Source organism: Chamaea fasciata, unplaced genomic scaffold, assembly GCF_029207755.1.
Source record: "Chamaea fasciata isolate MVZ Bird 193981 ecotype frontalis unplaced genomic scaffold, bChaFas1.0.hap1 SCAF_2, whole genome shotgun sequence".
Lineage (NCBI taxonomy): Eukaryota > Metazoa > Chordata > Aves > Passeriformes > Sylviidae > Chamaea > Chamaea fasciata.
Window position 1 is genome coordinate 52,497,442 of NW_027094087.1, and position 23,665 is coordinate 52,521,106.

At 36.8% G+C, this 23,665-nt stretch overlaps 1 protein-coding gene across 3 annotated transcripts in view; it reads left to right on the forward strand.

The window, feature by feature from the left end:
* Positions 1-23,554, forward strand: part of INTS6 (integrator complex subunit 6) — a 39,230-nt gene extending 15,676 nt beyond the window's left edge. For 2 of the 3 annotated variants that reach the window (XM_066176117.1, XM_066176116.1), the window contains 15 exons: positions 1,312-1,401; positions 8,383-8,566; positions 9,529-9,654; positions 10,495-10,649; positions 13,448-13,600; positions 13,735-13,867; positions 14,366-14,460; positions 14,854-14,964; positions 16,567-16,782; positions 16,891-17,017; positions 18,255-18,397; positions 18,961-19,195; positions 19,913-20,284; positions 20,734-20,827; positions 22,980-23,554. In XM_066176117.1, the coding sequence (XP_066032214.1) occupies positions 1,312-1,401; positions 8,383-8,566; positions 9,529-9,654; positions 10,495-10,649; positions 13,448-13,600; positions 13,735-13,867; positions 14,366-14,460; positions 14,854-14,964; positions 16,567-16,782; positions 16,891-17,017; positions 18,255-18,397; positions 18,961-19,195; positions 19,913-20,284; positions 20,734-20,827; positions 22,980-23,073 (2,328 nt within the window). In that variant the 3' untranslated portion in view covers positions 23,074-23,554. The remainder of the gene's footprint in view (positions 1-1,311; positions 1,402-8,382; positions 8,567-9,528; positions 9,655-10,494; positions 10,650-13,447; positions 13,601-13,734; positions 13,868-14,365; positions 14,461-14,853; positions 14,965-16,566; positions 16,783-16,890; positions 17,018-18,254; positions 18,398-18,960; positions 19,196-19,912; positions 20,285-20,733; positions 20,828-22,979) is intronic. The other variant, XM_066176118.1, reaches the window with a different exon arrangement.
* Positions 23,555-23,665: the final 111 nt, after the last annotated feature.

Consider the following 23,665-nt stretch of genomic DNA (forward strand, 5'->3'; position numbering starts at 1 on the left):
AATTATTTTAATTAAAATTGAGTGTTTTGAGAGTCCTTAAATTATTTTGAGTAATGGTTTAAATTATGAAGTAGCTTGGCATTCATGGGAGAGATTGATCTTTGTTTTAATTTGATTTCTGTTTATTTTTTCTAGTAATGGTGTGTTATTTGAAAAGAAATCTTTAATCTTTTTTTTACTCAGGTTTGTGAAAATACTGACCACTATAAGTGTGGTGCTGCCACAGTAGTTACACTGGATACCCTTCACCAAATACATTTCAGACTGTTAAATAATAGCTCTGTTTGAAGTACAAAATCAGTAGATGATCTTTTATGTTTAGTGGGCTCTAAAAATGGATTTAAGAGGTCTTTTAAAACCTGTTAGTTCTCTCCATATTTTTAGAGTAAATCATAGGTATTCATTAGATGGTTTCTCTTTATAAGCAGAACTGGACTAGGGTTTAGTTAATTTTTCTTTGTTTCCTGAGGAAGAAAAAACAAGACCTTGAGATTAGCAAGAGAAGAACAGGACCTACTAAACAAAATCTTGTGGTGACTTTCATTCAGTCTGTTCTTAACCCTCGGTAGGGTGAAATGTGTTACCTTAGCTTGGAGTTGACAAGTCTGTGGAATAATTTGGAATTCTTTTTCAGAAGGCACTGAAGGCTCCTAGAATACTGGCAGTAGATAAGGGAACACCAATAACTGACCTCAAGTTTTTGCTACAGCTAGGCTAGCTACATGTCTTTCTGGGGTCCTAGAGTATCTTGCCTCATATGTGTTTGTCTTAAATGATACATACTTGAAAAATAAGCTTTCTGTATTTCTTTCTGAAGTAGATTTTGCATGCATGTTGAACAACTTTGATCAGAATGGAATGGGTGCTATTTATGTTAGCCTTAATACATAGAGTATGAGTTCTTGACTGAGGGGTCATGATCACCAGATACTCTGCAAAGACTTCACTTGGACACACAGTAATTAAATCATACCCAAACAGCCCTGGAATAGGGGGAATTGGAAGTATCTTTTGAGGAGATGGTTGCTTCTCTAAGCAGCTGCTAGTTTGTCAGCACACATTATTCTTGAAGTCCTGTGTTAACCATTTTTGCTGTTTCTGTATGCATTCATTGAATACAGATGTGCTAAGTTTCTAGCTTTCCATGGTGTTACTGTAAAAAGGCTCAGAAACCCATTGTGCTGTACTATGCAGTACATGAGAATAAATACCTCAAGTTTTGTTTTGTTAGTGGATATCTGTGGCTGTTTAATGACTGAACAGAGTTTGTTAAATCATTTTAAGTAAAACTGTTTTTTTTTTTTCCCTTAGGGACGAAACCCTTTTTTTCTGGAGCCAGCCATAATTATAACAGTTACTGATGGAAGTAAATTAACTACTACCAGTGGGATACAGGAAGAGGTAAGATCTAACCTCTGGTTACAGTGATGTGTACTAAATATTGTTTAAACATTGATGCTGTTTACAGTAGGAGCATAAGTGGCTCCTCAGAAGAATACTCATTAATAACTTAGACTTGCTTGTGTCCTGATTTTAATTTCAAGTAATTTTATGCAATAGCACTACAAAAAACCAAAAAACTAGTTTTCCTTACTTCAGGTAACAGAAACCTGTGGTACAATTGTTGGTCTGTTGAGTAGATGAGTGTGCTCTTTCTGTCTAGGGAGTTCATGGCTTTTCAAATATGTTAGCAGAAGAAATTGATTTCTATAAAGCATATGTGTCTTTAATTAGTCTTGATGTAAGTTCTTTTTGTATATACCCAACTTAATGTGGTGATTTCCCAAAGGATGTGGCCACTAGGGAGCATGTGAAACATGTGCTACTCTCACACTCAGTTCTTAAAAAGATGATAATCAAATCAGTAGTCTTTATAATTCAAGATAAGAACTGAAGAAATATATTCCAAGTTCAATCTGTAGAGGAGTTTAAAATTGAGATCTTAATATACTGGAGTACCCACTCAGACATCTGGCAAACTGAGAGGTGTAGCAAATTCCGAGGCACTGAGCTGTTTTAACTTGCTGGCCATTTTGAATTCTTTTCTTGAAAAGATGGAAGTGGTTGCAAGGGTTAGGATTGGTCTGGCCAGCTCAGTGCCCTTTCCATGCAGTAGTATAAAAAACAAACAAACTACAGCAAATCCCTAAGCTTGTTCACTTTTCAGAAAAAAGGTTAGTATCCAAATGTCCATTTTAGTACTTAAGAGGAAAATTCAGACTTTTCCCTGTGCTGCACCACATTTGACTGTACAGTTTAACCTTTTTTACTTTGCTGTTCATGAGTTACACAGATTTCTCCTGATAACGTATTATATAGCATTCTTACAGCACTTAGAGAATTTGTCTGTATGAAAAGTGGTATTTGAGTGGTTTTTGTAATATGTCTGACTTGCAGAGAGTTGAATGATCACATAATTTTGTGTGGACTCCTAACAAGCATAGCTAGTAACTGAAAGGGAATTCCTGGATCCATGGTACCAAGTAGGTTATCTGTATGAAACCTCACTTCTGTCACAGTTTTTTTTTTACCCAGTAAGCTATTTTCAGATTCTGTGATTGTGTGCAGTCTAGAATACTGAGTTCAACAGAGTAGTGTGGCACTTTCTAAAATCTTCTGCATCATACAGTGCTGTTAGCAGCAGAATACTCTTTTGAGTAATCTCTTATCTGTCTAAGTCCTTCCTTGAGGAGAAGAATCTCTGTTGTCAGATGACTTGTAAAATCTGGCGCTGCGGTACTGGAGTGAGGAACACCAAGGTGCTCAGAGGGTGAAACTAATAACCTCTGGGTAGAGGATGAGAACTGGGTTTGTTCAGTCTTCAGAAGAGAAGACTGAGGAGTGCTTTACCAGCCTTGGCAACAGCTGAATGGGACAGAGAGCTTGTCTTTTCCTGGAGGTACTCAGGGCTGAGATGGGAGGCAACAGCTGCAAGTTGTCCCATGGGAAATTCATTTTATATCAAGAAAATCTTTAACTGTGTGGGTGATCGAACACTGGACATGTTGCCCAGTGCTTGTGGAGATGGTAAAAGCTGCGTTGGACAAGGCCCTGAGCAGTTGAAAGCTCTGGAATATATAACTGTGATGTGTTCCTTCTAGCGTACCCAGTGGTATGATTCTATGTTACATTTCCTTTCATCTTTGTTACTCAAAATGATTTAAGTAAGAAAGCTACATTAGTAGTAAAGCTCTTTCTCTTAGGACAAGTATCAGGACTTTTATAGCCAGCCAGGGGTTTTTTTATTGTTCCTTTTCCTTTTAATGTGAGTACAGCTGCTTCATCTTAGTCTTCACAAGAAGACATTTTCCTTAGTCGCGCAACCATTTCGTCATACATTCGCATCTTTAAACTGTCATAATTTAGGTTGGGAAAAAGGGTTTTCTGATGACTGCTTTAATCTACTAAATTTAGACTTGGCTCATGAGCAGTGCTGACTGATAAGTGTGTGCCACAACCAGAGTTTGTGTTGTGATCGTGTCAAATCAGGCCCAGTGTTACAGTTTTGTGATTATTAAGTTACATTCTAGAAGTGCAGAATTTGCTCAAATAATAGTGAATTAATGCAGGGGTTTTTGTTACAAATAAGCCAATATAAAGGTGTTCAGTTCCTCCAGAAGGCAAAGTCAGCACTGTTCTTCCTGCAAGACAAAATGCAAGCTTGAATGTTTTTCTGTATGTGGGTGCTGGGTATGTGTTTCATTCCCAGCAAAGGATATGATTTTTTTTCCTCTTTTTTGCTATAGTTGTACTGGTAGGAATATTCTTACCACTATCAAAGAGAAGAGAAACAAAGCATGGAAGAGTGCTAGTGTCTTTCAGGGATGATCTTTTGCTGTTGTCAGTGTGTGTCCTATTCATCAGAATTTTTCTTAGTCTACCTTGAGTGTCGCTTACAGTTGCCTCTCAGGTTTGACATGCAGAAATGAACTAGAATTAGTACAGGAACACGACCCTGGAGATACGGAAGTTCATTCTCCTCTTTGGTTCACTAACAAAGCTTTTTCAGTCACTCTCAAATATCTGTCTGTTCTTTGGGTTTGACTCTGGGGAAGCTTTTCAGAGTTGGTGTTGGAAGTGATTATATCCTACTGGCTATGGCAACAATGTTTTTACTTTTTAGCATCGACTGATGCTGTGTATTTTTAGTTCTTTTAAGACACCTGTAAAAGAGAACCAACAATGTTGGACTTTGGTGTTTTGTTGAGGTTTTTTTTGGAAAGTCTGGGAAGCCAGCATGGAACCTGGAGGCAAGTTTTCTCAAAGCTTTGTCATTCAGATGAACATTTGCATTCTTACCAATGAAATCAGTTTATCACTATGGGAACACTGTCATTTGCCTTGGTGTGAAGCAGTCAAGCTTAAACCCTGTTTCAGAGCTCTTACTGAATTCTTCAGATGTCCTGTTTCTTTGTGGATTTTAAAATGGGTGTTGCAGATAGAGCCTTACCCTTCAGTGAGTGCTGCTTTGTCTCTCATGGGTGTGGTAACTCAGACTGAAAACAGAAATTATATCATCCATACTGTTTTCTCCTGCAAAAGTCAGTAACACTTTCAGTTCTGTCCCTTCTGGCATTGCTTTTTAATGCATCAGTGCCAATGTACTGAAAAGTGCCAGCATCAATTCTGTGTTCCGTGTGGCTTGTTGACCAGACTCTTCCCTGGACTCACTAGTTCAGTCAGAACTTGAGGAAGGGATGGGCTCATATTATTGGCAAACCATCATTAATTAGTTGGTCTCATGTTATGGGTTCCTTGTGGAGTGACTTTCGCTTCTGGCCTGATCCCCCAAATTCAGTCTTAGCCCTTTCTTCGTCTTTCATTAAGCAAATGTTTAAATGCTTGAAGGGATTTCTTATTCCTCTTCATATTATGAAATAACATACTTTTCCAGTTTTGTAACTGCTATGTTCCCTTGTCCTCCCTCTACATACCCTCTAAGTAGCATTAAACTTGTCTGCAAGACTGAAATGAAGTTATTAGCATATTGATACAGTCTGATAAATGATTATACAAGCGAAGAAAGTCTGAGCAATACTGCTTGGTTTCTGTATGTTGCCATTCTTCTGATCTTCCAGTTATGAGAGACTCTTACAGGAGAAATCTGTGATAATGTGAGACTTCATCCCACAGCTGTTAGACATTGTCACATTGAACCCCCTAGAGCTGATCACCTTGCATTGCACTTGTAACAACTGTGACAAGTGTCACAGCAAGGTTTTTCTGGTTCTGCTTACTGTCAAGAATAATCAGGAACTCTAAGTGCTCTATTACATTTATTGTAGTTCCTCTAGTTAAAACTTTTGATTTCTAAACAAATTCTGCAAGAATTTTTTGACAAATATCATTAAATGTATGTTCCCATTCTTTCTCATCCTTATTATTCCTGTTAGCGGCAGTTTTTGGGTTCACAGCACTTGACACTGAGCTCCAGAGCTCTTGATGTGTGAATTCTTGATGTGTGACTATCAGCTCAGTGAGTACTTGGTGGTGGCTAATCTTGGCTTTGGAATGGCCAAATATCTTGTGACACGGTGTGTCAGTTTGACCTTGATGTCTTTGGGATCTCCTTGAGTTATCTCCCATAGAAGAACAATTTGTGTCGTTCTGTGTGTTATAACTGCATAAGATTGGATCGAAAAAGATGCAAAAACCTAATATTGTTGTTAACTGTAAGTAGAGTTTCTCAGTCTGTCAAGAGCTGATGTTCTCAGCTGGACTTGAATGGTTACCTGTCCTTAGTCCTTTAATGATGAAAGGTGATATTTTCTTGGAATGTGAGATGTGTTGTCCTTTTTTTGGGTACCAGAAGAACATGCAAGGAAGGTTACTTGCCGATGGATTTTGTTTTGGTTTGGTTTTTTTGGTACAGAAAGAGAAGTTGATTGTAGGCATATTCTTGTTTAGTGCCGAGTCTTCTAACACCCTTCAGTGAGAATTGCCAAGATGGAGCTGCCTGTTATTACGTGGGTACTGAAACTTCAGCAGTGGTCTTGGTACCTCTTCTAATGGGTGAAGCCTGTATGTGCAGCCATTGCCAGAGGATTGTTACTGTCTTTCTCAAAATGCCCTGCCAGTGCAGAGTGTGCTAATGCTTTTACAGCTTTTTTCATCCTAGGGTCTCTAGGATCCTCTTTTTTTTTCTTTACCAGGATTTTAGACCGTGCTGCTTCTCATGAATGCATAAATGTAGGTAGAAACAAGGACTGAGAATAAACAAACCTGCTCACCAATAACCTTGTGCTGAAGAGATCTTCTAAAACACTCTTCCACCTCCTCATAGTTCTAGAATGTTTTAGTTGTTTTAAAGGTAAGAAGAGTGGCATAAGGCACACACTGATTGTGTAGTAGCATTATCGTTGTGGCATTTGGGAATGGAAGGGCTTCTGTGTGCTCCTACAAACGAGTGATGAGAAAAACAGCTGGTTTCTAGTGCCAAGCTGGGAGGACACTTGGCGTCTATGTGCAGTCACATCTTGGAGACCACAGCTGGTAAATAGCCTTCCCTTAATTAGTTAAGTCTACCTTTATCTTTCATACTGGTTGTTGAGAAAGAGGAAAATGTGTGCATGCCTTCATGTTAAAATATGCGTGGGGAAAGAAATGAAATGCAAGATGTAGAATCCTAGGCTCATCTTAGTTTCTGCTATGTGTGCAGTTGCCATGGTAATACAATACCAGTTAAAAACAAGGTAACTGGAGGTGACGAGACCAAGTTACTAATGTCTGTGAATGAGGTGTTTTGAATCTATAACTTTGCCAGTATAAATGTTAAAGGATGTTAAATTAACTGGAATTAAATTGTAGGGAAGGAAGGTGTGATTTGATGATTGCTTTGCATTTTGTCTTACAGTCTGAAAACTTTTCTGATAGTAACATGTGCATGATGCAATGGCCAGCTTCTGACTACTCTTTTGGTTTTGGGGTTCTCTCCGTATAACTAGCTGAGCCAATGAAATACTGTGTAGCTTGAGATAAACTGAACTGAGGATACTGTTGGTGCAGGGTCTAGTGGGATACTTTATGTATTTAAATATACATAGTAAAAAATATGTATGTATGCTGCCTGAAGGAAAACAATGCTGTTACATAGGTGTGTTTTGCAGATCAAACATACTCTTTGGAGACAGTGTATCCTCAGTCAGATCTAAATAGGAATGCTTGAATGGCATTCCTTGATAGCCCCAAGTGAGGATGATGGGGTGCTTGCAATTCATTCTTCTTACTGTCAGGATTCCAGGCTGTTAACTAAGAATGTGGCTATTCTTTTAACTTCTTTTAACTGAGTTTCCATTGTCAGGCAGTCTTTGTGGCTCTTTGTGTTAGAGGGGAAAGACATTCATGTCAAGCCCTTATAAACCAGCTGAGCTCCCTTTGACCAGTTTTGTGTAAAACTTGAAACATTTGAAGAAAATTGTTTTGTTCTTACATGTACTCTGTGCTTGCATAACCAAAAAGAGAAATTCTGGAGAAATCATCAGGTGTGCTGAAAAGTCAAAAATATTCTGATTCGTGGCCACATTTTGAGTAGTTTTGTCATGTTTGTTTGTAGCTTCGAGATTGTATCAATAAATTGATTGCTTTTCAAACATCAAGCTATGTACTTTTCCCAGTATGAGATGCTGCAATTATGTAAATAGAAATAACTGCAGTATCTGGTTTTGCAAATCAGGTTTATTGCTTTCAAGCTATCTCTTAAAAACAAGCAAACAAAAAACCTTTTTTAATAGCTTTCTGTAAATTCTCTAACCACTATGAACTAGAAATGAAGGCAATATATGAGTGCTTGTGTGGATTTGCATCAAATTTTGGAACAGATTAGTACTTTCTTGCTAGTATTGAGCTGAGGGTTGAGAATTGGGATTTTTTTGAGTGCTACGTAAAAGAAAATGAGGACATGTTGAGTTTGATTCAGCATGTGGGCTTAACCCCCTTGTATTTGGTGTGCTAATGGAATTATTCACAGTACTTGAGTCATTGCTTTGGAGATTTTTTCCCCTTTTGTTGCTGCAGTACTCCAGGTGAAATGAGAATTTTGCTTCTGCTGACAGTGGTATCATCAGCCAGGGATGTATCAAATTTTCTGAAACTTGAAATTACTTGTTGCAATTCTGTCTGTTAAGGGCTTTTGTAGTTGAATGTTTGGATAAACTTTCTTTTTCCCACTAATCTCTGTGAAGTATCCTGATGCAAGAAGAGTATCTAGGACCTTCTGGATGCCTTGTGCTATCCTTTAGAGGCTTGTCTCATTTTTGTTAATGAGGTATTAGATAGGTGTGGAGAGAGAAGTCTGCTTGTATAGAGTGAAATGCCATTGCTATGTAACCTGAATTTTTGTTTCTTTTAAAAGCTATGTATTCACAGGTTTGCATTCCTTTCCAGCTCCATTTACCTCTCAATTCCCCTTTACCTGGAAGTGAGTTAACTAAGGAACCCTTTCGATGGGATCAGAGGTTGTTTGCTTTGGTTCTTCGTTTGCCTGGTATTACAGCACCAGAATCAGAGCAGATGACAGGGGTACCTGTGGATGACTCTGCTATTACACCTATGTGTGAAGTCACAGGAGGTGAGCGCCCTTGTTTCCTTTGACAAGTCATTACTTTCTGAACTATAAAATTTTTCAGTTTAGTTCAATTAATTGTGTGATTTCTGTATGGAAGAAGGACTTCTAAGTTCTTACAGTACTTGTAAAAACTCTCAAGACTGATATGAAACTAAAGACTCTTACTACTTTAAAGCTATACAGACAATTAAATGTAGCCTGTCTTAGAAGAGTGAATCTACTTCCTCCAGAAATGTTTTGTAAGAGAACTAACTTTTTTTCTACTACACCTTGGTGTTGCAATAAGAGATTGTAATAATTGAGTATGTTCTGCAGTACAGTTAAGTTCCTGTGATACTCTGGTCTAAAAAAGCCAAAGTGAAGGAAATGAGTTGTTTCATGTTTTTCCCTCCAGAGCATGCAGAATGCCTTTCAGAATGCATAACAATTCTGCCAAATTGATACTTCTCTCAGTTTTAAATAATAGTGTTAATATCTTAGAAATTATATTCCAGATCAAACCCAGCCACTGCGTTTATTACATTTTAAAAATGTGATGATTCTTCTGATACATCAGAGGGGGTGTGATAGAGAGGACAAAGGGCTTTGAACAGTGTTCTGAAAGGATTTGATTCCACTGCTTTCTGACTATAGGTAGGCTGTACTGGCAAATGCTTTGACTGAAATTTGTGGACAGTTTAAAGTGTTGATGTCTGTCACAAGGGGGAGCCCATTTTCCGTGAATGCAACCAAGATTTTGAGTTAGTTATTAAGGGTCTAAAATACAAACATTTCTAATGCGGCACTTGTCAGTGCTTCGCTAGGCTGCCTTGCTGCTTTAACAAAGCGAGAGTGTTCTGGAGAAGTTTTAAATCCTGGATCCACGCATAAATCAATGTGTGTGGTGGTTGAACAGTTTTCAGTGATCCAAGTTAAAATAAGGGCAGAAACACTGAAGAGCTTTAACCCTGACTCTTTCATTCTAGGTCGATCATATTGTGTGTGCTCTCCAAGAATGCTGAATCAATGTCTTGAGTCATTGGTGCAAAAAGTGCAAAGTGGAGTGGTAATAAATTTTGAAAAAGCTGGACCAGATCCCTCACCAATTGATGGTACTTGAAACTTTTAAACTGTGATGTCAAGTAACAGGGATGACTCTCATCAGTGTAACTTCGTGAACTTAATATAGTAGTTGTCAAGTCAAAAGGGAAACTATTGCAACTGAAAGACTTAACTACAAAAGTGACCTACCTGTTAATTCTGAAGCTCTATACAGTGTCTCAAAATACTGGCTGTAGTTGCCAGACATCTCTGCATTTGGCCAAACCATTCAGGTAGTCTTAAATGCATTTGTTCATGTCAGGCATAGTTAAAGGGATTTATGGGTTTTAAGCAGTTTTCAACCAGCTAGAAATGTAAATAACATGGTATGGAAAGACCTGGGCTTATCTTTTTTTTTTTAATGTATGTAGTAAAGTGGCTGTGTTAGGAGTTAAAATAGCAAATACACCTGTGTGGCATTAATTTCTCCTTCTAAATGGCTTAGCTGGGTCTGTCTTTGGATGTCACTGAGAAGTTTGAGATTTTTTTAATTTTACTTTGCTGCAATAAAAAGTCCAGCAGTATTAGTCCTGTATATCAATCACTACTTTAATGCTTGGATTTGAAGGTTATCTGTTAATGACAGTGGAGGAGAAAGAAACATTATTATGAAAGACTCCAGATAACTGCCTTTCTGGGCTCTCATCCTGTAAACATTCAATGCTTATTTGGTTTCTTAGTTTGTGTTTTTGCAGACATGCTTACTGACAACTATCTGCTATTTTTAGAAATAATATTAACCCCAGGAAGGGCTTCCCTGGGATTATAGGTCTTTAACTCATCACAGAAGTTATTTAATACTGTTCTTGAGTTTTAACACTATTTTGACTCAAAACCTTTTTCTTCTGTAGATGGGCAGGTGGAGATATCCAGACCCTTTGGACCCCAACCTTGGCACAGCTGTCACAAACTTATCTATGTCAGACCAAACCCTAAAACAGGGGTTCCTATAGGTCACTGGCCTGTTCCTGAATCCTTTTGGCCAGATCAAAATTCTCCAACACTGGTATGTACTGAAGATAAATCAAAGGGTTTGTGCGTGCAGGATTATTCCCCGATTTCCTATTCACAGATTTTTTTTTCCTCAAGTCTTGACATACATATTGCATTGTAGCAAATGTGGAAGCAGTGTGATCCAGGGGGTGACACTTGCAAGCCTATCAATTACTGATGAGCAAATAACATGGGGGGTTTTTTTGGTAACTTTGAAGCATTAGAAAGCTGCCTGTAACAGATTTTTGACCCACTACATGCATATAAGTGTTTGAACCCTGTAAAATATCAAATGGTGGCACTTCGTAAAAGCCTAGGGAGTTCTCTTGCCTCTCAGAGGCTATTAATAAAAGATAGTATGATCTTGACAGTTTGAATCCCTGTGGTAGTTCTACTTTCATTCTAGCAAGTGAATATAATTTAAACTGCTGTTGTGCAGTGTAGTCACACCTTCAATTTATCTAAACTGGGAAAACCTCAGCTTTTAAATTAATTTATTAAGAATTAATTTATTTGTTCTTTTTCACAAAAAGAATGTATGCCACTGCCTTTTGGTCTCAGAACTAATCATTGGTATAGTGTAATGCATTTTTGTGTTTGTTTATATTTGAAATCATTAAAGTAGAATTCTTGCAGTGTCTAATGGTTACCTACATTTCATGATGATTTTAATTGAATTTTTGTGGGTTTTTTGGTATGAAACAGATGTGCTGACTTAACACTCAGTGAACTTCCCATAAATTTTATATCTGTTAGAAAACAGATTAAGTCCTTTGAAATACAGGTTGTTGAGGAGTGACTGAGTATGAAATTTTAGCCATATTTACAGGTTTGATATTTTTGGCATCTGTAGCCACATTCATTAAAGGATGTGGATGTCCATCTGAACTACAAGCAAGCTGGCCTATATGAATAAAAGTGAATTTTCTGTAGTTTAAAAATAGCAGGATGTCATTATGTAGTGGGTATTTAAAGGCTGTTCTGTAGGAGAGCTGATCCTGTGTATTCCTTGTAATCACTGTCAGTTGCGTATCTGCCTCCATGTGCCGTGTCAAGTCTGTACAGTTTGATACTCTGGATCTTAATCAAGATTGATAAAATAGATCTTACCGAGTGAAGAGTTGTTGAATTAAATCTTATCAAAGCCTGAAGCTAACTTACTCAAACGGCAAAGATGAGGGGTTTTTTTTTTTTCTGTTGCAGTGTATATAGCTCTTATAACTACAAAGCACTGTCATATACAGCTAAATTCTTGTCAGCATCACTTGAAACTCTGCATTATACCTTCGTCATGCAGTGTTGGGGAGCTAAGTTGCTGATAGTGTTTCAGTACTGTTCAAACACAGCATATGTTGTAATCAGTGTATATTTATGTAGCATATCTTGTCTGCTCATGAGTTCATAGTTAAATAGTTGACTTTTCCTGCCTGTTACCTGATCCACAGTGGAGTTGTCTCAAACAGTTCTTTCACAGGAACTTGTCTAGTGTGGCTAATGACACCATCAAGGCTTTCTTAAATGTGCGTAAGCCTGCTAATAATTGTGTTGGCGGATCAACATGTAAATGGCTGCTTCAGCAGCTCAGAGGTGAAAATAGTTCCACTGTCCAGCAAAGGATTATTGGATTTCTTGCGTCTGAGTAGTCAGTTACTTTTGCAGCCTTTTTATTCCTAGGATAACTTTGGTGGCTTGGTCAAAAAAGTCACCACAACTATTAATTAGTCATATTTTTTGAAGAGAGTTGTTTTTCCTCTGTTTGGTTGGGCTTCCTGTTTGGTATCCAGCTGGAGAGCCCACCTTCCTCAGGGTGCAGGCACTCAAGGCAAGACCAGCTCTCATGATGGATAACTTGTTTTGGTGGTTTATCCTAAAATGAAGAGCCTTGACATAAAAGAATTGCTTTCAAGGTGAAGTGGGAAGATGGTCCAAGAAACCTTGTTTCTCTACTTCATCTTGTGTATATGTAAGTTACCTTCTTGTAACTTGTAGGCTTCCTAATTGAGCTCTTCCTCAGATTCTAGTGGCCTTGAGGGTAGGCTCAGAGTAAGTATAAGAGCTTGCATTCCTCCCTTCTGTGGAAGGTGTACAGCTCCTATTTTCATCACACTGCAAATCAGCTTTCCCTTTTGGCAAAAGAAATTTCAAGTTGTTAACTTACAGTTGAAGCTTGAGACGCAATGACTTTCTCTTTAATTAATAAAAAGATTTTAAAAATCCAAACACTGAAATTCCTTGAATTGAAGTAATTTTTTCTCAGGCCTAGTTAAAATGCGAGTTTTTAAAGTCTGGTTTTTTTTTGAATTCATGCTGCTCTTGATCTTTGAATAATTATATTTGAATTGAATAATCGCATTCAAACAATTTGAATAATTGTTTGAATTTTGTAACTATTAAATTTGCCAAGAAGGAGAAGCTCCTGGCAAAGTTAGCAAAGGCAAAAGTACAGCACCTGCTTCTGTAGGGAATGAAAATGGATATGTCCTAGAGTAGTACTGATGATGTTTTTTGTCCCCACTAGGACTTACTCCCATTTGTACAGCTTTTGGGTAAATGGAAGGAAGTCTTAGTTGCATATTGCTCTAGACTATTATGTGAAGGAGTTGGCACTTATTTAGAAAACAAGATTCCTTCAGAATAAGACATTGCTGATATCATGAATTGCTTAGGACTCATTAACAGTAAATGAATCCTTTGTTGAGTAGGTTTCTTAAAAACGTGTTTTCAAAGAAGCTTGAAATAGTTAGTGGGGCATAGCACAAATGCATTTTAATTGTTGTGCAGCCTTATTAACAGTGGAATACCTTTGTTTAGCCACCTCGCACATCTCATCCTGTGGTGAAGTTTTCCTGTACTGACTGTGAACCAATGGTCATTGACAAACTACCTTTTGATAAATATGAATTAGAACCTTCACCACTGACCCAGTTTATCCTGGAAAGAAAATCTCCTCAGACCTGCTGGCAGGCAAGTAGAATGCATGCTGAATTGAAGTTTATGGAATGGTGTTTTTCATAAATCTTGCTTTATAATCACAATAGGATGTAAAATTTCAGAACACAATACTTGGTGTGTAAATCTGATGTAATGTTTTATTGCAGGTGTATGTGAGCAATAGTGCAAAATACAGTGAACTTGGTCATCCTTTTGGTTACTTGAAAGCTAGTACAGCGCTGAATTGTGTGAATTTATTTGTGATGCCTTACAATTACCCAGTCCTGCTTCCACTCCTAGGTAAATACCACTTCATACAAATTTTCTTATGTGGTAGATAAGTGAAACATTGATGTAATCTAAATAGATTACTGCAATTAGTGCCACTATTAATAACACCTGAAGAAAGGTAGAATCAGTAACTTGTTTCACTTGTCTCCATTTGTCTGGCCTTTGTGGCTCAGACTCAGTGTGTAAGATGATTTACTCAATCATCATTTTCAGATGTTTTGGTCTCACTTTAATTGTTTTAATAGCCATTTTTCCTAATCTTGTTGTCTCAATACCAATTCAGTTTGATAATTTATCAGGTTCCTTTTTTGGCTGCAGGGTTAATCTTGTGTGTGTGTTTGGTTTAGTTGTATGGATGTTGACTTGTAGATACTAATTTAATCACATTTTTGCATTTGCATTTCTGCAAGAATTTCTTTTACTAGAATTTTCTTTTTTAAAAAAAAAGATGCAATGCTATCTAGACAGGCCTTTCATTTTGTTGCTTTGCTTTTTTATGACCATTAGATGACTTGTTTAAAGTACACAAGGCAAAACCAACGTTGAAATGGCGTCAGTCATTTGAGAGCTATTTGAAGACAATGCCTCCTTATTATCTTGGGGTAAGATGACTCTGTTAAAGTTTCTGCTTTATAGTTGTCTTTCCACTATGGATGTGGTTTTTATTTTAAGTAGAATATGTATTAATTTAAGAGAGAGTAGTTAAACTTCATACATAATGTTTTCACTGCAGTGCTCTGGAAAGCCTGAGACCTGAATGCTATGAAATTTTCTTAATTTCATAATACACTGGGGCTTGTATTTAAATTATTTTTTTAACTAATTCTGTATAAAAGGAACTGTTTTAAAACAACAAAAAAAATGATGCCTTGAGAGTCTTTTTTGTTGTTGTTCTTTTTGAACCTTCAGAACCTCAGGTTCTATTTGAAATGGGTACACTTAGTTCAAGTATGTATAAAGTTAAATATGACCATGCAATATATTCCATATTTCAGCCTTTGAAGAAAGCTGTGAGAATGATGGGAGCACCAAACCTTATAGCTGACAATGTGGAATATGGACTTAGTTACAGTGTCATTTCATATCTCAAAAAGTTGAGTCAGCAGGTAATGTTGAAGCAAAAGAGCAGTAAAAACTTACTCTAATAGCAGGATAATCCTAAAATACTCAAGTTCAGTGGCTTTGTAGGAAGAAGGAGCAGAAAGATCAAGTTAATGCTTTCCCATAAGCAATTAGAAAAAATAATTTTGGTTTTTTGAATTGAAGGAAAATATAACTCTTAAATTCAAACTTTATAAACTGAACTATATAGATATAGAGACAGATACCAAAGTACAAGTTGAGGTTTTTTTTCTGTTTAAGGAGCTTTTTCACTTGTGCAGAGAGTAACATACTTTTATCCAAAAAAACCCATATTGTCTTTAAAGATGTTTTAGTATTTTTTCAGGAAATAGGGATTTGTGCTTGATGCATCAGAATTAAAATGTTCTTTGGCTTGTGACATGAAGTGGAAAGTGTTCAGTAAATAAGATAACTGACATAACTGGGAATATCAAATAATGATACAGATGTAGAAATGACAAGTGACCATTTGAAATTGCTGAGTTCAGAATAGTGCCCTAATCTTTGACTAGGCTCCTGCACCAGCTAAAGCATTTCTGCCCTGCTACCTCCGCTTTTGAACTGTGCATGTTAAGCTTTATGTTCAAGATAAAAAAAGTAAACTTGAAACTTCAAGAAACAGTAGTGCTAAGTACTTCCTTGTAACTTAGCTAATGAGTTTTTATGGACCAGCTTTTTCTTAAAACATGAATATAAGTGATTATTTGAGGGAGCAAACCTCTTAAAGTAAAGAGCATATCCTGTTAAATCATAGTCATATTGCTCACTATTCTGTGAACTGGTGTCTCACCCTAGATATCTTGGACTCCTCTAAGATGTAATGATGTGCACTGCAAATTGTACTTAAAGCTTTTGTAACTTCTGAAAGGCCCTGCCAGTAAAGACTCAGCATTCTCAATACATATTCAAATTTTTGAGTAGTCTGTAAATTTATGTGAAATTGCAAAACCACAATTGGCAGTTATTACTAAATTCTTTTTTGGCTCTTTTCACTGTATTCTATTAAAAAAGCTGGCATTTATGAACACATTTAATTTTGGTACAGATCTAACATTATATTGGGGGCTAAGTCTGTCTGGTCAACCAGTTGGTTATTTTCATGTATTCCACATTTGTTAATGTTATGACTATTTGTATTGAGCTTTAAAAAAGGTTGATACCATTGGGTGACTGATTGCAACTACAGTTGTGGGAGAATCAGTCTTCTGGGAGTTTGACTGTTTTCTACAGGAACAGCTGAACATTATATGAGTACAGATAGATCTACAGAGAATTACTAGTCAAATTATGGCATTTTATGAAAATAAAAGCATTGCATGCATATTGGTGCTTAGATACTGTAATGGGCAGCAGAGGAGAAATATGCAGAAGACCTAGGCAGAAAATTGTTCACTATATTTAAAACTGTAGTAGGCATTAAGTGGGTTATGTATGAAGCACTCCTTAAGCGCTCAGCCTGGTTATGGTCATCGTAGTGTGTTAGCACGTTGTTGAATCTTGTAGGTAGGAATTTAAAATGAATAAGTCTGACTAATCCTTTTAAGAGCATATTGTCAATTTTATTTATTTATTTATTTCAAATTAAGGCCAAAATAGAGTCCGATAGAGTCATTGGCTCTGTAGGCAAAAAGGTAGCGCAAGAGACTGGAATTAAGGTCAGAAGCAGATCACACAACCTGTCTATGGCACATAGGAACGATTTTCAACATCTGCTACAGGGGATTACTGGGGAAATTCCTCATAGACCTCTAGACCTCAATATGAAGGAGTATGCTGGGTTCCAAATAGCTTTGCTGAATAAGGTAAGCACCACTGTGTGTAATGTTGTTATTTTCAATATACTTCCATTGAAATGCTAGATATTGTTTCTTACCTGCCATTAATTGGAATTTCATTTACTGGAACCATAGGATTTGAAACCTCAGACATTTAGAAATGCTTATGACATACCCAGAAGAAATCTTTTGGATCAATTAACACGAATGAGGTCTAATTTACTGAAGAGTACTCGCAAGTTCCTCAAAGGACAAGATGAAGGTTAGACAACATTTTACATTTTGTCTGCCTGTGATATGATCATTGCTAAGAAACAATGTAACAAATAATGTAGTTCTTTAAAACTTGGTGGATGTCTGATACTGCCATTAAACTGCATGGATTTTTTTGATGCTTTTTCCTTATCTTATTGGAGAAAAAAATCGTGAGGACAGAAGATTACTGATTCACTGCTCTGTCTTTTAAGTCCAAATGAGGAGACTTGGGCTTTTACAGGAGATTCTTTGTTCACTGTTTTTTCTAACTCATAGATGTATCTGATAAAATCACAGGGCAGTTCTGAACGTTATGATCTCTCTCAGTAGAAGTGGGTTGTCAGCAGTGGAAAAGTAAGCTAGCTTACTGAGTGCTGCCACTGTGATTGTTTTGCCTGTTGAGCCAACAGCAAATGGTTTAGTAGTCTGCTAATTTATTCCTTTACCTTTCTTCCTGTGTTTTCTGGCACTGCTCTGTGTCATTTAGCTGAAGATGTTGAAATACGTAGAGTGAGAAGGGCAATATAAGTGAAAGCTTGTGCTACATTAGTCCTGCCACTACTTAGGTCAGATTAACAGCTGTACATTTCACATTACTTTATCACTTTGTCAGAGTAGTTGTTCTTCAGGGAGGAGCGTTAACTCAGGATTCTTTTTCTGCAGTTTCTTCTAGTGGTTTGTTTTTTTTTTTTTGATCAAAAGCTTGGCAACTCTAGAACAAGTTTAAAATCAGCTGCCATGGTTTTTTAAGAATTGGTTCATTTACAGTGGTCAAAAGTCACTGTTGCTCTGGGAAAATGCTAGTCTTGGCAATTAAGTTTTGGGTAGCTAAAATTGGACAGTTACGTCAAAGCTGTGTGCAGCATGGCATTACTACTTGCTTTAATATATATTTTTTTTTTTAGTAATGTTTTAGTTCTAATTTGTTTCTAGTCTGTTTTCCATCCATCGCTCTGTTGTAAAGTTGGGACACATTGGAAAACTAACATCTGTGCATGACACCTATTGCTTATTTCCTGTCGAAACGATAAATTCCCAAGACATTTACTTATTTGTTTGAGCAAGTCTCCTGAAGTCAAAAGTTTTATAAATACCAGTCAGGCAAGAAAAATGGTGAGCTTTGTACAGCTGTTTTGTTAATGTATATGATAAAAGTCTGAACACTAGAGATATGAAATGGATATAGACTAAATTCTCATAATGCCAGCAGTACTGTGTGTTAATTAACTCCTCTGTTATAATAGATCAAGTTCACAGTGTACCTATAGCACAAATGGGAAACTACCAGGAGTATCTGAAACAAATCCCTTCTCCACTCCGAGAACTTGATCCTGATCAACCACGAAGGCTTCATACATTTGGCAATCCATTCAAATTGGACAAAAAGGTGACTTTTCTGTAAAGCTTTTTTAAAAATGTGCTGTTGTGCGTGCACTACTGCCTACATTGTTCTTTGAGTAGTCTATTGGAGAAACCCTTTCAAATAATTTTAAAAGAAATGGTTACAAGAAAGTGTCTCAGATGTTATTCCATCAGCAGTATCTTATGGAGGGCAGTCTATTGGAAAACCAGTATTATGTCTCTAAACTGTATTATAACTGAAATACCTGTCTCAGCTTTGGGAGTCTTGATTGTCCCTTTTGCCCAAGTCTCTTAGAATTGACCAAACTGCCAGTGTCACTTAAAACTCCTGTATTAAAGATGAGTATCTTTGCAATTACTGAAAAGGAGGTTTGATGGCCCACTCCCTTACCTAACCTGGCAGACTGTTGGATCAGGGCCTTAAGCACGTTTATCTTGTCCTGGCTGACCATTTGGAATTCCGAACGTAATGGCACGTTGTATGTGACTCTTATTACATGCTAAACGTTATGGTAATATTGGAGTATTAATTGTGCCTTACATTATGTGTGTGAAGCTTAAAAATTCTTCCTGTTAAATTAATTACAGGGAATGATGATAGATGAAGCAGATGAATTTGTATCAGGACCTCAAAATAAACATAAAAGACCTGGAGAACCAAATATGCAAGGGATTCCGAAAAGGCGACGCTGTATGTCCCCCCTGCTCAGAGGACGACCACAGACTCCTCCAGTTGTCAATAACCACATTGGAGGAAAAGGGCCACCAACACCAATTGCACAAGCACAGCCTGACCTTGTTAAACCCATTGCTGTTCACAAAAGTAAGTGAATCTTCAAAATCTTTGAAGTTTGTTTTTTAATTTTTCTGAAAAAATCTTTTTTGTGTAAAAAATAACTGCTGGGTGATTTGTGACATTTGGTAATTTTATCCCTCCCCCTTGAAAATGAAGTACTTCAGTGTGCATCTGGTGTTAATTACAGAGTTCATATAGTCCTTTAGATGGAAGTCTTCCATATGAACTCCAAGTATAAACAATGTATTTCCTCTCTCTTGAGAAGACAGTGTAGACAATGACAAGAGTTTTCTTCCTTTGGAAATTTAGGTACTTTAGAAGTATCACAGCATGAAGTTTGAATTTTGCTCAGTGAAATCACTTCCCTGGGTGTGAAGCTGAGGGGCTGTGTAACTCTCTTACTGTAGAGTACTAAAGTAAACCTGGTTAGTTTGATTTAAAGGGGGAAAGACACTATGTTATAAAATAACTTTCTTTGCAGGTTGTTTTTCTTTTGTTGGTAGTCCATACAGTAATTTCCCTTTTCATACAAAAGATATACCTGTGATTTTTTTGAAAATCATTAATTGCCAGGAGATAGTGATGGACTCAGTGTTATAATCCACAGACAAGTTTTCTTATGCCTGACATGTACAGTACACTGTATGAGCTGGAGCATGGTTTTAATAGTCTAATACTGATCTGACTGACTTGTATCAGTTGATCAGGAATTTGAAACTGGCAAGTGTAATCCTTCTTTTTCAGCATCAGAAACAAATAATGAAGTTGGAGTTGATGATGTCATTGAGAATCATGTTACAGACCCCCTTTCACCAGATGTTTTCCCAAATGCTGTGGATTCAGAGTTTTCATTGTCCTCTTCACCATTCAATTCATTGGATCGTCCGACAGCTCATACAGAGGATGTAGGCCATGAACATTTAGGGAATAATTTGAATGTTGATGGATTTTTGGAGAATCATGAGGAATCGGGTAGTAAAGATCAAAGTGCAGAAGAGACCTTGACAATGTCTTCACCTAGCGAAGGGAAAAAAACAGTGCACTGCAGAAGTTCAAGAGAGATTAATATAGATCTAAGAGCACAAATTATGAAAGAGATCCGAAAACCAGGAAGGAGTAAGTATACTGAATTTCTTTCAGATAATTGGCATGAGAGTTAAACAATGAATTCATGTTAGATCACTATTTTAGAAGTGTAGTGGACTATGAGATTGAAGCAAAATTAAATTTAAAGCTGAAAAGATTTGTTTTAAAACGTCTGCTAAAAACTTACTGTAGGAGTGATTAAAACATTGCTATACCTATCAGTGGTCATGAAAGTAATGTTTTTTTATATCAATATTAGAATTAACTTGATAGGTGTTAGTAATATCCTAAGCTGCAATGTCCTGTGTTGTTTTTAATGTTAGTTCTCGTTAAATAAGGTGTTCTTGCTCCAGTTGATAGGAGATACAGCTTTTAAGTTGACAAAAATTTAATATTGCATTTCACTGAAATCTACTACAATGTGTATCTGTGTAGGCATCTTTTAAATAACTGATGTTTCTTTTCCCTTGACCTTTGAGAATATGAAAGAATCTTCTTTTTACTGAAGCATGTACAAGGAAGCTTACAAACTCGACTGATATTTTTACAGAATATTATAAAAGAAGCTTCAAGGTAGGTAGCAGAATTGTACTATTCTTACAAAACTGCACCATGTCGTGTATAACTGCTGGACAATCACACAGTTGTTTGAAAACAATGCTTTGCACTGCAAGTAAATAATTCCCTATAAAACAGCAGAAATGCATAAGGTTCTTGAGGTGCTTTTTGTAAAGGCTTACCTTTTTCCCTTAGATTTTTTGGCTTAAAGATGTTAGCAACTGTAGCTGCCAAATCCCTGTAAGTGTAGATGGACAATGGTATAGAAAGAGAAAACTTTAAAATCATTCCAATTAAAAAGTTTAGGTGTGAGTGTAGTGCTAATTTGAAAATGTAATGGAGATGCTAACTACGGTGAATTAGGCTTTCAGAAAGAGCGTCAGCTCAAAATCTTGTCCTAAAAATAGCTTTTAAATTCAGGTATACTCATAAAGATATGTCTCTACTCTTCAGCATACTTCATTCAGAGATAGTGTAGTCCTGTCTGTGACTTTGGAAATGGAAGTGGCTTTTCTCTGGAGAAGAGTGACTTGATAAGGATTTAAACCCTGTGTTTTTCATCCAGGTAGAAACTGTTCCTTACAGTATTTTTGGATTGTCCATGCTTAGCCTTCTACATGCTTACTGAGAGGAAAAAAAGGAGAAATGTATTAGAACCAATAGTGTTTGAGTTGCAGGAAACTAGTAATTCCAGAGTCTTGCATGGATTGTAAATATAACCAGAACTTTGAGGCTTGCTTCAGAAACCTCAAAAAATAGTTGCTTCTTACTCTCTAATCTGTTTTGTAGTAGTCGTTCTTTTCCCGTGGCATTAAGCAAATTTCATGATAAAAAAAAACCAAAGTAATTTTAGGACAAAGTTTAAGGTATGCTGAATGTTGAACATCCATACAGATCCTCAGGCCTTCTATTGCCAGCTCACTGGGGCATGTGAATTCATGTGGATTGTGTTCTTCCTATAGCAACAATTTCTTTATAGTGGTTTTGCTTGATTGTTACCTTGCCTGTCAGAGTTGTTCTCTATGTTGTAAGTTACACATTCTTCCTCACTGTCACAGCACACCAAAACAATTCTGTTGCTCTTGGAGTTTGTGGTTGCCCTTAGTGGGGTTGGAATTTTTGCGCCTGTAAAATTAGGCTTTTAAGATCACCTATTACTCTCATTTCTCTTGCAGAGTCTCTTTATTCTAGCTGTTTTTAGTTGACACTTCTAAAAATTTGGCAGTGGTTGAGTGTTACTCTTGGATGCATCAGGGATTGTGAGGAGGCTTGTGATCTGGAAATAAGGGCAGGAACCATGTCTCTGTAAGCCAAGGACATTGACCAGGTTGCCTGACTGGAACTAGAGGTGTCTGCTGGGGTTTAGTGAAGTCATAGGACTGAACTTGGGATATAGTTCAAAATATTTTCATTGCTGCCTGTCTTCAAACACACATACGGCTACCAAAGCATTGGTCAGAAGTGGCTTTCCTGAGGTGCAGAAATGTTGCAAGGGTGAGGAGTTAGCTGCAAACAACAAGGAGTTGTACTTCCTGAGGTAGGGGTGTAAACAGAGGTGACAGAATGACCTGTTGATGAAATTTATACAACTGATATGGAATAGAGCTGCAGAGACTCCAGAAGTATAGAGTTTGGATGCCTGTATTTTCCTTTAATTTCTTTCTCAAAGTTTTTAATTTGTGTTGTTTGTCAGGAAATGTGCCTTGCACTGTGTGATGGCTGTTCCTCCACCACTACCAACTTTGTTAACTTTAGTGAATGCATCATGAAGGCATGCAAATAATCCCTAAAAGCTGTTTGCCAACTTTAGGATTATAGTTATTTTGATGTATATTTTATTTTCATACTTCAGAACTTTACTTCTGGAAGCAGCAAACACTTAACTCTGTTTTTCCTGGCTTTCTGAGAGCTGAGTGGTGTTTGGCTATAATAATGTGTTATAATAAACTCTTGTAAATGTAGTTTTGTATTCAGCAAATGGAAAAGCAAGTTGGTGGTTTACCAGAATGTTAGGAGACAGCGTATGTAAATGTATGAGGTATGTGTAGCCTCAGCATACACTGCTCTTGAAGTAATAACTGATGTTTCCAGCATTCAGTAAAAGTTTTGACAATGATGTCTTATGTATTACTCCATTATCCATTGTAATGCTTTCTTTTAAATCTAGGTTTAAAAAAAGAATGCTGATAGAACAGCTTGAGAGTTTTCTGGAAGAAATCCATCGCAGATCCAATCAGGTCAACCATATCAACAGCACCTAAGAAACTGCACATTAGAGAGCCACAGCAGGGCACTGCTGTTCTTACTTGCATTCATTTTCGACATGCACTCTTATCTCAAGTTCCTGTACCTGAAAGAATGAGAAGCTGCTCAATAAAATGATGAGAAGTATCCATCATCCTTTTCTTTCTTCACTTCTGTTATTTTTGTAATGTGAAAAATAATACAAAAACATTTTTATTTAACTAAATTGAGAACTTCTTGCTTGTCATGGACATAAGTGTCACTTTCCCTCAGGTTCTATTTTTCTTAATCTAACCTTCAAAACTATCACCTCTTAAGGTTGAACTTTGCCAAAAAGTTGCTTTGTAATTTTCAAAAAGAAAAGCACATACATTAAAAAAGGTAATGTTTTGTATATACAGTTATTTTGGATATATTATTGTAAGTTGTATAAATGTATTTTGAAAAATATTTAAGAAAAGCACTTTTGTTATTCCATCAATAAAATCTCTATTTTAATTTTGGTGTAGGTTTGAGTACAGTTTTTATTGGAATGATTTGTTTTGCCTTTCCTTTCCAGAGCTTCTGTGTTCTGGTATCTGTTAAAGAATGAAGAGGGGTTTTGTATCA